At 36.5% G+C, this 14,080-nt stretch overlaps 1 protein-coding gene and 1 long non-coding RNA gene across 4 annotated transcripts in view; one reads left to right on the top strand and one right to left on the bottom strand.

The window, feature by feature from the left end:
• Positions 1–14,080, bottom strand: part of LOC115840868 (uncharacterized) — a 128,075-nt gene that overhangs the window by 12,868 nt on the left and 101,127 nt on the right. The window lies entirely within an intron of this gene.
• PTPN12 (protein tyrosine phosphatase non-receptor type 12) overlaps positions 1–14,080 on the top strand; it is an 86,064-nt gene that overhangs the window by 20,502 nt on the left and 51,482 nt on the right. Inside the window, exon 2 of the mRNA XM_030834299.3 lies at positions 11,132–11,240. Within this exon, the coding sequence (XP_030690159.1) occupies positions 11,132–11,240 (109 nt within the window). The remainder of the gene's footprint in view (positions 1–11,131; positions 11,241–14,080) is intronic.

The raw sequence follows: 14,080 nt of genomic DNA, 5'->3' as shown, positions 1-14,080 counted from the left end.
GTTTATTAATTCATCAGTGGATGGACATTTGGGTTGTTTCCACTTTTTGGCTTTTATGAACAATGTTACTGTGAGCACTTGTGTACACGTTTTTGTGTGGACATACGTTTTTAGTGCCCTTGGGTATATTTACCTAGGAGTGGAATTGCTGGGTCATATGGTAACTCTATATTTAACCTTGTGATAGTTGCCAAACTGTGTCTCTGTTAAGAATTTAAACCTTAATTTTACAAACAAAAGTTTGCCAGCCTAACTTGACTTTATCTCTACTTGGTCTTCCCTTCTTTTTGAAAAATGAAATGATTATGTGAAAGCACATCCTTTATTATAGTTAATTTTTTATCTTTTTAAAAACATAAATACCTTATATTAAAGTGTTTTTATGCATTGATAGGAAAAATGGGCCCAGCAGATCCCTAAATAGTAATTCCGTATGTGTTACTAGACTTGGGGAGTGGAATGGGAGGTTGCAAAAATATGGCTTGTAAAGTTAATTTTCAAGCTTTTGAATAAATAACGGGGCATATGTGATCTCTGTGTAGATCCATAATGGAAGGATTAGGGAGAACATCAATGACAATTTATTCTACCATTCTGGAATTTGGCCCATAATTTATTTTGTCTAATGCAGCCTAAAATAGACTTGGAATATACAGTTGAAAATTGCTTTCTGAATTTTTAAATAGAAACTGTAGCTGGTAGTGAACAGTGTGGTCTCAAGTATTGTACTGTGGTATGGCATCAAACCTTAGGGTACACACAAAAAGATTAAAATGCTCTTTAAGAACAAAAAAAGATAGTATTTGAGTATACAAATAAAGATATTTTGGTATTTGCTAGTTTCAGTAACAAGTCAACTAATCTGAGGCAGGTAATTAAAATATTTCCTTAAATTCCTCATCTGTTAATAAATCTTATGTGGTCATCTCAGTCTTTACATATTTTTATTATTATTTTGTTTTGTGGTACGCGGGCCTCTCCCTGTTGTGGCCTCTCCCGTTGCGGAGCACAGGCTCCGGACGCACAGGCTCAGCGGCCATGGTTCACGGGCCCAGCCGCTCTGTGGCATGTGGGATCGTCCCGGACCGGGGCACGAACCCGTGTCCCCTGCATCTCAACCACTGCGCCACCAGGGAAGCTCCTCCGTCTTTACATATTTAAAGGCATGCTCTATGCTAGATGTTGGGTATGGTGCTTTATACGCATGGTTTAATAAACATAAATGCATTTTTTTCTGTCTCTACTCCTTGACATACATTATTTATTTATTATACTATTTTGTTATGCTCACCAAATTTTCTCTTTTTCCTCAGCCATTCAGAGGGTTTCTTTGGGACTTCCCTGGCAGTCTAGCAGTTTGAATATGGAACTGGAGGGATTTCCCTGGCAGTCCAGTGGCTAAGACTTTGCCTTCCAATGCAGGGGGTGCAGGTTCAATCCCTGGTCGGGGAGCTAGGATCTCACATACCACGTGGCCAAAAAACGTAAAACAGAAGCAGGGACTTCCCTGGTGGCGCAGTGGTTAAGAATCCGCTTGCCAACGCAGGGGACACGGGTTCGAGCCCTGGTGCGGGAAGATCCCACATGCCGTGGAGCAACTAAGCCCGTGCGCCACAACTACTGAGCCTGCACTCTAGAGCCCGTGAGCCACAACTACTGAGCCCACGCCCCTAGAGCCTGTGCTCTGCAACAAGAGAAGCCACTGCAATGAGAAGCACGCGCAGCGCAACGAAGAGTAGCCCCTGCTCGTTGCAACTAGAGAAAGCTCACCCGCGGCAACGAAGACCCTATGCAGCCAAAAATAAATATAAATAAACTAATAAAAAAAATCTTAAAAAAAATATGGAACTGGAACTGGGGAGAAAAGTCAGCAGAAATACAGATTTGGGGATCGTCATAAATGTAATAGTTAAAGGCGTGGTAGGCAGGAGATAAACTTGATAAAAGACAAAATCTGAGGAGAGAATAGTTCAAGAGAGAACACATGCTTTAAGGGGCTGGATGCAAAGGACCAGAAAGGGTTAGAGGAGAATCAAGAGACACTTGTTTCATGAAATTGAAGAAAGGAGTTAAATACTTTATAGGAATTGAGGCTTATGGTTTTGATGCCTTTTGGAGATTATTGGTGACTTCATGAAAGTAGTTTTCAGTGTAAGTGGTAGAGGGAAGAGTGAAATTTTTCAGGGGGTTCAGGACTTAATGGTTCTCCAGGAAGTATAGGTTTCTCTTTAAAAGTTTGGTCTGTTGACCACAGCTTTGTGGCAGTCTGGCCTAGCAAAAAAATAATTTATTTCCATATAGTGGTAGATATGAATTGAGCTTTCTTAAACTGCAAAGGTGACGCTTCCTGTGCTACATTTTTGCAAAGGTGAAAATACGAATTCTGCATCCATGCTATTAATTTGAGGGGTCTTCTTTGTTTTATTTTTTAGTAGGACAGTCGATGTTATTGTAACTTAATGTGTTAAACCTGGCACTCAATATTCTCTAGCTCACTGTATGTTTATATTATATCTTTTGGAATAATGAGATTAGTGACGGATTGCTTTGTAATACTTTGAGAGTCTGGGCTTGGCAGAGTATTCCTCAGTGGAGACTAAAGGGTAAAGAGCACTATAGTGATCATGTTTCCTTAAATCAAGACACATAACTAGATAAAGGGAGGCATAGCCAGAAGCCATAGTATTAATACCCAGGTTTTGGAATTTTTGAGCAATTTGCTGTGGGGATAGTGGGACAAAATATTTGAAGTTGGGATTGACCTGGAAAATGTGGAACCAGTGGTTACATGAGTTAAATAGTTAGAGGGACATGAGATAAAGGATGATGAAACAGATGAAAGAGTTGAAGGCTTTGTGAGTAGAAACAAAATAAAGTAAACCTGGGAACACTGTTTTTTTCCCCCATTTGCTGTATTAACAAAACAATTGTATTGTCCTCTTAGTTCAAATAGGATTCTACTTTTTTTCCATAAAAAATATAGCCCAGAGGTAGGGAGGGGATAAACTTGGATTATATCCTCCTAATATTTTGATCTTGAGAAAGTACTGTATTTTCTTTTCAAACCAGAGAACAGGAGCCTTTCCTTGAAGAAAAGGAAACCATTTACTTGTTGTCTAGGGTGTGCAAAAAACGATTATAGTCTTGCTGTGAAATTTTTTTATTACCTTTTTTCTTAAAAACTTTTATGTTTTGCCATATTCATTGTTTTAAAATATAAAGTCTGTAGTACAAAGTTTTATTTAAAAATGAATTCTCAAAATGAAGATCCATTGCTTCATCTATTCAGGGAGGATTATAAAGCTACTATGTTGAGGAGATCTCCTTTGCTGTTATTTGATGGAACTAGGAATTGAACCCCAGCTTCTCTGACTCAAAGCTGTCTCATTGTGAAGTGGTAATGAAATTTAAGGAGAGAAAATCGTTTCCTAAGTTTACTGGTCAATTCTGATTTGTATCCGTTTCTTCTGAACATAACCACCTGAGAAGACCTAAAGAGTATATTGACTTGCTGCAGTTTGTTACAGGTTATGCTTGTAGTAGCTGGTATTAATAGAATAAGAAGATATGGTCTGCATCTTCAGGGAACTCATGTTCTATCAGGGATGGTATATGTGCACATATAAATAATTATTGTACATTGGGAGATGTCCTAGATGAGAGGTATATAGCAAGTGCTGTGGGTAGAGATAAGGAAGCAGTATGGGAGGAAGTGGAAGATGGGATTGGGTGCCAGGATTATTCTCAGGGAACGTTTCAGCAAGATAATATCAGTACTGAGCTAGAAAGAAGTGAGGAGTTTGCTTGGTAGACTACTAGAAAAATAATTGAAGCATCGAAATCAGGATGATCAAAGAGTAAAAATCATTACTCTTATTAATACCCAAAGACTGGTAAGATTGGCCCCTGTTTACTTCAAAGTATGTCCTTTTAGTATCAGCCCTGACATAGCTTTTTTCTTTTTTTTTTTGCGGTACACGGGCCTCTCCCTGTTGTGGCCTCTCCCGTTGCGGAGCACAGGCTCCGGACGCGCAGGCCCAGCGGCCATGGCTCACGGGCCCAGCTGCTCCGCGGCATGTGGGATCTTCCCGGACCGGGGCACGAACCCGTGTCCCCTGCATCGGCAGGCGGACTCTCAACCACTGCGCCACCAGGGAAGCCCCTGACTTAGCTTTAATGAGAAGGCAGAGCTATGCATTTCTGAAGAAGAATGGCAGACAATTTAGTCTGTCATGCAGCAGTAGGTAAAGCGTGAGCAAAGATAGGAAGATGAATTTTGAAAGGCAGAGTTTCATATTTTGCACCTAAAGGTAAACATTACAGTTGTGTAGCTGAAAGACCCGTTCGTTATTTTAGTTGCTTTCAACAGTTATTATTAGAGGCATACATAGTTTTATATAAATATACTTGTAAAGATTTAAGAACAGCCAGTTAAGTTAGAGATAGTATATGTTTGGTGGAAATTATACTCTGATTTTACTACTTGCTGCTGTTACTTTATATTTGAGATTTAAAAAAAATTTATTTCGTCTTAGTAATCATCCACCTTGTGTGGTTGGATTAGCTCAGTAGTATTACGATTGAGGGGCTTTTGTGACTGATGGCATTAACATTTCAGGCATAAAACCAGATGAATTTTTTCATTTAACAGTTATTACTGTGTGCCAACTATGTGCCAAACGCCCTGCCTTTTAAAATTCAGATGGATTTTCCAGTATTTGCCTCAGAAATATTTCAGAGCAATGGCAAAAGCAGTACTATATAGGTACTCATATATTTTGCTACAGTGTAACTCTAAAGCTTGAAGTAATTCCATTTTATTTCACTTTAAGGTAATGTTTGGATTTGTATAGTGTATGCATATTTACTAAAATTAGTGTCTTATGAAGCTGTTTTTTAAGTGTTAATGGCATTCAGGAATTTGGGGCAGCAGTGTGTGGCCTAGTAACAGAGTAGAGAAGGCTTGAGCTCCAGTATTTATTTATAGGCCATCTTATACAGAAAGAATTTGAGTTAGCTTAATTTTACTTTCGCTCTACTACTTTTCTGTCTGTTTTCTTAATTGTCCTGATTGAAAATCCAGCCAACAAGTAAATTTAACACCTGTTCCTGTCTACATTTATTCTGAATTCTAAGTCTGTTTGGTGAGTATGAAGAGAATTAGATAAGTTTTAGCGGTGGAGCTAACACAGCTTGCTGATGGATTGACTGGATGTTGCGGGTGAGGGGAGGCGGAGGTAGGAATCATGATTATTCCCAGCTTTGAGGCTTGAGCAGCTATTGAATGGTGGTGCTCTTTGGACATGGTTTTGATGCCTGTGAGACACCCAGTGGACAATTGAGTAGACAGTTCGCTCTTTGACTGGAGAGATTCAACAAGTGTCACAAACACATTGTCACTAGCTTTGGTCCTTAGATAAACAAGGGAACTGTTCTACCGTTTTAAAGAACCAAATCTTGACACACAACTGGATACCTTAAAGAGGATAGTCATATTGCATGTGACTTTAGGGGCCTCTGAGAATCAGTTATTGATTTAGGATTGGGGAATAAAACTTCTGTGTTTTTAAGAAATAAAGAGAAACTAATTTGTTTGGAACTTTAAAACAGTGAATATTAAACTCCATTTTTGTTTGCATCACAAATTCTAATGTATTAGAGACATCTCTGACTTATCTGAGAAGGCTAATTAAACAATTCTTGAAATCACCCATTTTAATGTGATTTGCATTGCACTAGCTATAAAGTACAATAAGATAGTCCAGTCTCTTCTTTCAGTCTAATGGGTGACACATTAGACTGTAAATACTTTTCAGAAGTGGTAATAAAACAATATTATTGACTACTAAGTGCTGGGAACTGGGAGCAATGAGGAAGGGAGTGTTCAAGAAAGACTTAGGGGCTTCCCTGGTGGCACAGTCGTTAAGAATCTGCCTGCCAATGCAGGGGACACGGGTTCGAGCCCTGGTCCGGGAAGATCCCACATGCCTCAGAGCAGCTAAGCCCGTGCGCCACAACTACTAAAGCCCGTGTGCCTAGAGCCCGTGCTTCGCACCGCAATGAGAAGCCCGCGCACCGCAACAAAGACCCCAAAATAGATAAATTTATTTAAAAAAAAAGAAAGAAAGCCTTCAGAAAGGAAATAACACTCTAGCCAGAGTCCTCCTATTAACTCACCAGCAAGAGGAAAAATTGTAGAACTGTGATGATGAGGGGTGGAAGGGTGCTTCTGCTGGTGGTGGTAAATCTATATGGCTGAAGCGTCATACTCTGAGTAAGAGAGTGTTATAAAAAGAAGAAGCTGGGAAATCAGACAGGCAGCTTTCAAAATATGTTAAAATGAAAGGATTTGGTAACTTATCTAGGAGGTGATAGACCCATTGGAGGGTTTTTAAGCATGGGACAAATTAAAATAATCAGGCTTGCTTTTTAGAATAGAAACTGAGATAAGAATGGAATTATATGAGTTTATTATGTGACTTTCTCAAGACTTTTAAGGGTAGTTGAAAATGTCTTTCTTAAAGGTTTTTTGTTCGTTTGCTTAGTTAAAAAAAGAAAGCACCACACATGATAAGGGGTGTCAATAGTACCTATAAGTTGAGGTAAATATACCATTTAGCTGTATTTTTGCCAGTTAGGACAGTAAACGATTCAAAATATTTTCTTGCTTTAGTGTAATTATGTGTAGCTTAATAAATGATTTTATTAGTGTTTAGTTCAGTGCTGTTCTCATACAAACTGTCACGTAGCACTGTAGTTACGAATAATGTTCCTTAGTATATTATGGCATGTTTCTCAATTTCATATTGACAACTTCACTACAGACAATGGAAATGGTGGTCAGAAGTTAAAATGAATTGACATGTGTAGGTACTTTCCATTTCATATAGTTAAATGAACTTTGGTGGTGCTATGTCTCCTCCCAAGTACTATTGGGACATTAAATTTGGTATGGTATTTAAAGAACAAAACCGTCTTCTTTCGTTTAGGCCAGCATTCAAATCTTATTCTAAGATTAATTTATTTAACATATAAGCATTAAATATTCTCCAGGGATGCAGGGCATTACACATTTTAATCTGACAGTAATCTTGTACTCATAGAGTTTAGAGTTTAGTAGAGGAAATAAGATGTATTCTCTTTATATATTTATCATAAAGAGAAGGAAATGGTGTTTCAAGAGTACATATACAGTCTAAAAAGAACTCAGAAGGGGAAGATTATTGTTGCATGAGGGGAGTAAGAAACTCTCAAGGAGCTAGGACTTAAAAGATGTATAAGATTTGGAGGTATGTGAGTGGAATGACCACTAAGAAGCAAAGAAAGAGCATACACAAAGACACAGAAAGATGATTATCATGATAATTTTTAAAAGTCGAATCTCGAAAGCATCTTTTTATGGTGTTTTGTTTTGTTTACCAATTACATACTGCTGGTGTCAAGGGGTACCAGATCTGTACATTGTTGCATTATTCTGATGTTTTAAGAGATTTAGGAAGGAGTTTTGGTTTGCTGTACCTCCCAGTTTATCTAGAATTTAATCTCAAAACTTTGGGGGGTTTTTTGGCCATGCCGTGCGTGGCTTGTGGGATCTTAGTTCCCCGACCAGGGATCGACCTGAGGTCCTGGCAGTGAAAGTGCCGAGTCCTAACCACTGGACCTCCAGGGAATTCCCTCAAAACCTTTTAATTCTTTCATTTAAGTACTTTTGTTTATAGGTGGTGTGGTTTTTTTGCTCCCACTTGCTGCTGAACAGTGATTTCCTCCCCATCCCTTTGTTTTTGCTACTTGATAATTACATTTTTCCTTCTTCATCCCTAATCCGTGCTCCTCCTCCCAAGAAAAATCCCTAATCACTTTTCAGAAATTGTCAATGCTGCCAATCTGTACATAAGATCCAGAGGAATCTAAGAATTGTTGAAAATCAACACCCATTCCCCCATGCAGTCGATCACCATACTCCTTCCTCTTGAACATACCTTATACCTGTGGTTCTTACGCACAGACTCCAGACAGCAGCCGCAGCATCACCTGGAAACTCATTAAATACAAATTCCCAGGCTGCATCCCAGACCTGCCGAATCAGAAACTCTGAGGGTGGGGCTCTGCAATCCTTCTTTTAACAAGCCCTCTAGGTGATTCTGAAGCATGCGCAAATTTGACAATATGAATGAAGCATGCTTTAAAATACTCAACACTCCCAAGCAAACAAATTGGCCTTGAATATGTGACTCCTTTTGATCTCTGATCTAAGAAAGGTTTTATTTAAAGAAAGAAAGAAATCTGTAGTAGCAAATAACATTTAAAGAGTTTCAGTAATTACTCAATAGTAATTGTTAACATTTGAGCCCATTTTTTCATGCCAGGCTTTTTGGTGAGAGTAGTAGGTATTATCCTCAGATCACAGACGATGAGACACAGGTTAAATTAATTCAGTGTCTTATAGCCAGAGAGTGTCAGATCAAGAATTTTCATTCAAGCAACTAACTATAAAGCTGATCTTTTTGTTAGGAAATAAGTTCCTATTTGAGAATATCTTTTTAATACAGTTGGGTAGAATTTTTTTGATGCCAATTTTTTAAAAAGTATGAAACAGTTTTTATGTTTAATAGGCCACCGTTGTTTTATTTATACTACATCAAAGATTAGTATCTCTAAGGGGTATGAAAATTTCTAAGTACACTACTTATGTAGACTTATTTTAATAGAACATTCTTCATTGGAACCTGACAGTAGAAGGCATTCCATGCTGTGCTAGTGTTAAAGAAAACTGAATGTATAAAAATTCAAACTCAAATTAGATATTTATTTGTACACAGAAGTGTTCTTAAGTTTCATTATATGAGAAATGAGAAGTCATTTTCTATAAAAACTTTGCTTTGCACATTTCTCAATAACATAATTTATCTTGTAAAAGAAGAAATGCTTGGAGCGATTGCAGCAGGTATTCCAGAAGTGCATTTACATTTTATAATTAAATTCATCCCCTCTTCCCTTTGCTTTGTAGTTTTTTTATATGTGTGTGTGTGTTTTTTTTTTTTTCAATGACAGTTACCTAAGTTATATCCCTTTCCCCCTGTGTTTCTGCAACTGTTTGGATTGATATCCTTCTGTTAGTCACATTCACATAGAATATTTTGTAATACATTAAGGTACTATATTTAAAAATGAAAATCTTTGAGCAGAGAAAACGCAAAAATTCTGATTAAATATGTGAGATATATATGTTAATAACTGGGAGGATCTTTGTTAATGTGGAATAATGAAATTATGAATAATCTTTTCTTTTACTTTTTTTAACATTTTAATTTTGAATAGGTAATGCATTCATGTAATCCAAAAAGTATGAAAGGACGTATATTAATGTTTCCTTCCCATCCATTTCCTACAGCAACTCATTCTCTTCCCCATAGACAGCAACTTTTGTTAATAGTTTTGGAGATGTTTTATGCACATGTACAAGCACATACAAATGTATTTTTTCTTTTTAACACCAATAGTTATATATACACTATTGTGTTCTCAGCTTTTTTACACTTAATATATACTTTTGAGATCTTTCCATATCACAGTATATCAAGAGCTTCCTCATTTGTTTTCAGCGTATGTCATATTTGATTGTATAAATGAAACATCTTTTTAGCCAGTCCTCTATTAATAGTCTTTTCCAGTTTTTGCAGTCTTTTGCTGTTATAAACAATTCTGCAATAAATAACTTTGTGTGTACATCATTTCATGAGTGTGTGCCATTTACCTAGAGAACAAATTTGTAGAAGTGCAGTTCCTAGGTTAAAGGGTTATGTGTATTTGTAGTTGACAAATTACCCTCCTTAGGGGTTGTGCTAATGTTCTTTTCTACCAGTATTGCATCAAAGGTCTGGTTTTCCCACACCCTCACGAACAGCACATTTACTTTTTAAATACAATTTTTACCCCCAGTACACCTACATACTTTGAGAAATTTATTACTACAGGAAATAACATCATAAATGTGGAGAATTTTGCTTTGGCATTGTGCCAGTGCAGAACAAGATTCTAGTTAAGTCTTTTTATCTTAAAAATGAATATTCCTGCTTCAGATCTCTAAGATTGTGATGATAAAGTTCAGTAGTTTTTCAGAGAAAAACAGAAAGCTTACTATTCTATGTGTAAGGGTCTATTTTAAGATTATTTCAAGTGTTATATGTTAAAGTATGTCAATACAAGAATAAGTTAAGGATCTTGAATTAAAGTTCTATCTGATTTTTTAAAAATATAGACATAATATTCTTAGTTGCTTAATTATTAGCATCATGAGGAACAAAAATAAAATGGTGAAAAAGTTAAACATTACCAGATTTCTTTTTCATTTGTATTTAATAACTTTGTGGAATAGTTAAACTAGAATGCCTTCAATATGTCTTTAAGCCTGGAAGAAAGCAGGCTCCTTTGAAATTAAATTTCAGCAATGTAGTTGAGTAGTGAATTTAAACAATTCACAATGCTGACTTTCAGTGCTTCTGAAAGCAGGAAGTGTATTACTGACATGCAGAAATATTCCAGCCCAAAGAACATCCCTACCGCCATATGTGGTAAGAATTTGTCACTAACTCACAAACCACTTCTGTAATGCAGTGAATAAGCAGAATTGGTCTTTGTTAGACATTTCCAATTCAATATCAAAGAACTTTGTTTTGCAGTGTCTTATAAGTAATTATTAGCTTATGCCTTGGAAGGACGCTTGCACATCATGGGTGCTCAAGGTTTATTGAGAGAAGAAATAAACTTTTACATAATCTTTTAGGCATGATTTTCAAATTTGCTTTTTGAGACCCTGAGTTAAATATTCTGATTCAGTGTATTAATGATTTATTTAAATAAAATTACTTTTATTCTAGTGTTCCCCCCCCTTTTTGTTTTTTACTACTGTTTGGAGTATTAATCTTATGTTTACACTTATGCTAAAAATGAAATAATCTTAGGGTTAATTATAAAGGGGTAGGGAGATATTGTGAAACTACAAAAACAAGAAGATGAGTTGGGAGGAATCAAGGTTAGCAAAATTCAATGAAGAGCTATTATTACAATTTTCATTAAAATTTTGAAATACTGATGTTTTTCTGAACTTGAATTTTCTTTTTTTGATTTTAAGCGACTAAGAAGATTGTCAACCAAGTATAGAACAGAAAAGATTTATCCTACAGCCACTGGAGAAAAAGAAGAAAATGTTAAAAAGAACAGATATAAGGACATACTGCCATGTAAGTTTGAAATGCCATTAAAGGAACAAATAGAAATGCTAATTAGCAGTTTTATAGCCTAAACTAGCTTTATTCTAAATAAATAAATGATAATAATTTGTGATTGTGCTTGCCTTTCCTTCTGATAATAGTTTTGTTGTTGTAGTTGTTTTATTGTTTAATTTTTCTTTAAGCATCACAATTACTGATACTCACTTTTAAATTCTGAAAAATCCAAGTAAAAATACCTTTTGTGGACTCCCTGTTCAAAGAAGTTATTTTGTTAAAATAAAATAATACAGACATAATTCAATAAGTATAATTGAATACATTTTGTAAAATGCTAAAAATATTAATTCTTACCTATTGTCTATTAACAATAAGAACCTTAATTGATTAATTATGCATTAAAAATGAACCATAAGATGATTCATGCCTGTGTGTCTGCTGTTCTCAGTAGTCTAAATATGATCTCTGAGGGCATGCCTAAGACTGATAGCATCATATTCTAATAACGTTAACATAATTATATTCTTAAATAGCATAGGTTTCTAGCAAAATACCTTTACCTCTAAAAGCATGCATACATAAGGGTCCCCATTTTATAAAGTAAAAATTTATATCATACCTGCTATCTGTTAAAGCTACAGTAGTCTTTCTCTTTTCCTTCAAGTATTTTGAAATATATAGATTCCATGACACCATTCCCTCAACGCTCCATTCATCCTTTTTTCCCTAGCTTTACTGAGGTACAATTGACAAAATGTCATTCATTCCTAAAGCTTGTTCTTCTAAAATGTCCTTGATAAATTTCCCAATGACTTTAATTGCCATATTTGGTAGTCTTTTTTTAGTGCTTATTCTTTTCTGTTAACTATTTTGATGTCATTGACCAGTCCCTATATTTGAAATTTTCTTCTTCCTTAATATCCCTTTTTCAAATTGCCTCCTCTCTCTCTTTCTTGTCTCCTTCCCTTTCTTTCTTACTGTCTTCTTTTTTTTTTTTTTTTGGTACGCGGGCCTCTCACTACTGTGGCCTCTCCCGCTGCGGAGCGCAGGCTCAGCGGCCATGGCTCACGGGCCCAGCCGCTTCACGGCATGTGGGATCCTCCCGGACCGAGACACGAACCCGTAACCACTGCGCCACCAGGGAAGCCCTTACTGTCTTCTTTGCATAAATTTAATCCTTCATCTTTCTATTTTTGTTCAGCTTTACTCTCAGCTGTGGGATCTGTGAGTGGCTGGTAGTAGCAAAATTTTTACAAAGTGGCAGCATAGCATAATGGTGAAGAGTTCTGACTCTGGAAGTTCATATCCTGGTTCTGTCACTTGCTATCTATGACTTTGGACTCATCCTCTCTGTGCAAAAAACAAAAACACTAATTTGAAGAGATACAAGCACCCCGATATTCATAGCAGCGTTATTTATAATTGCCAAGATATGGAAGCAACCTAAGTGTCCATCAACAGATGAATGGATAAAGAGGTATTTTAAATATAGATATAGATATAGTGGAATACTACTGAACTATGAAAAAGAAGGAAATTTTGCCATTTGCAGCGACATGGATGGACTTGGAGGGCGTTATGCTAAGTGAAATAAGTCAGACAAAGACAAATACTGTATGATATCACTTATATGTGGAATTAAAAAAATACAACAAACTAGTGAATCTAACAGAAAAGAAGCAGGCTCACAGATATAGTGAACAAACTAGTGGCTACGGGGAGTGGGAGTGGCAATATGGGGGCAGGGGTGGGAAGGATAAACTATTGGTGTACGATATGCTCAAGGATGTATTATACAACATGGGGAATATAGCCAATATTTTGTAATAACTATAAATGGAAAGCAATCTTTAAAAAAAGTTTATAGAGTTGTACAGTCATCAACACAATACAGTTTTAGAATATTTCCATCACACCAAAAAGGTTACTTATGCCAGTTTGTAATCTTCAGCCCCAGGCAACCACTAATCTGCTTTCCATCTCTAGATTTTCCTTTCCTGGAAATCTCATGTAAATGTAATCATACAATATGTAGTCTTTTGTGTCTGGCTTTTTTCACTTAGCACGTTTTTGAGATTCATCCATATTGTATAATATATTAGTACGTAGTTCATTCCTTTTTATTGTTCACTAGTATTCCATTGTATGGCTATCACATTTTGTTTATCCATTCAGTAGTTGAGGAACATTATAAATAATGCTGCTATGAACATTTCTAGGTAAATCTTTGTATGGACATATGGTTTTATTTTTCTTGGGTAGATACTTAGGAATGGAATTTCTGGGTCTATGGAAGCTTATGTTTATTTTCTTAAATTATTTTTTGAAATTAATTAATTAATTAATTTTATTTGGTTGCCCTGGGTCTATTTGGTCTTAGTATGGCTCGCAGACTCCTTAGTTGTGGCTTGCGGGCTCCTTAGTTGCAGCTCACTGGCTCCTTAATTGTGACATGCGAACTCTTAGTTGTGGGATGCATGTGGGATCTAGTTCCCTGACCAGGGATTGAACCCTGGCCCCCTGCATTAGGAACACGGGGTCTTAACCACTGCGCCTCCAGGGAAGTCCCAGAAGCTTATGTTTAACATTTTAAGGGACTGTTAAATTGTTTTTCAAAGTAGCTGTGTACCATTTTACACCAGCAGTGTATGAGGGTTCTAGTTTCTCTACATCCTTGCTAACACTTGTTATTGACAGTCTAACACAGTTATTGACAGTTATCGCTACACATCCACTAGAAGAATAGAGGTATCTCCTATGGTTCCAATTTGCATTTTCCTAATGACTAATGATGTTGAGCATCTTTTCATGTTCTGTTAGCCACTGTATACTGTCTTTGGTGAACAGTCTCT

Source organism: Globicephala melas, chromosome 9, assembly GCF_963455315.2.
Source record: "Globicephala melas chromosome 9, mGloMel1.2, whole genome shotgun sequence".
NCBI classification, from domain to species: Eukaryota; Metazoa; Chordata; class Mammalia; order Artiodactyla; family Delphinidae; genus Globicephala; species Globicephala melas.
This window is presented reverse-complemented; position numbering and strand designations above follow the sequence as displayed.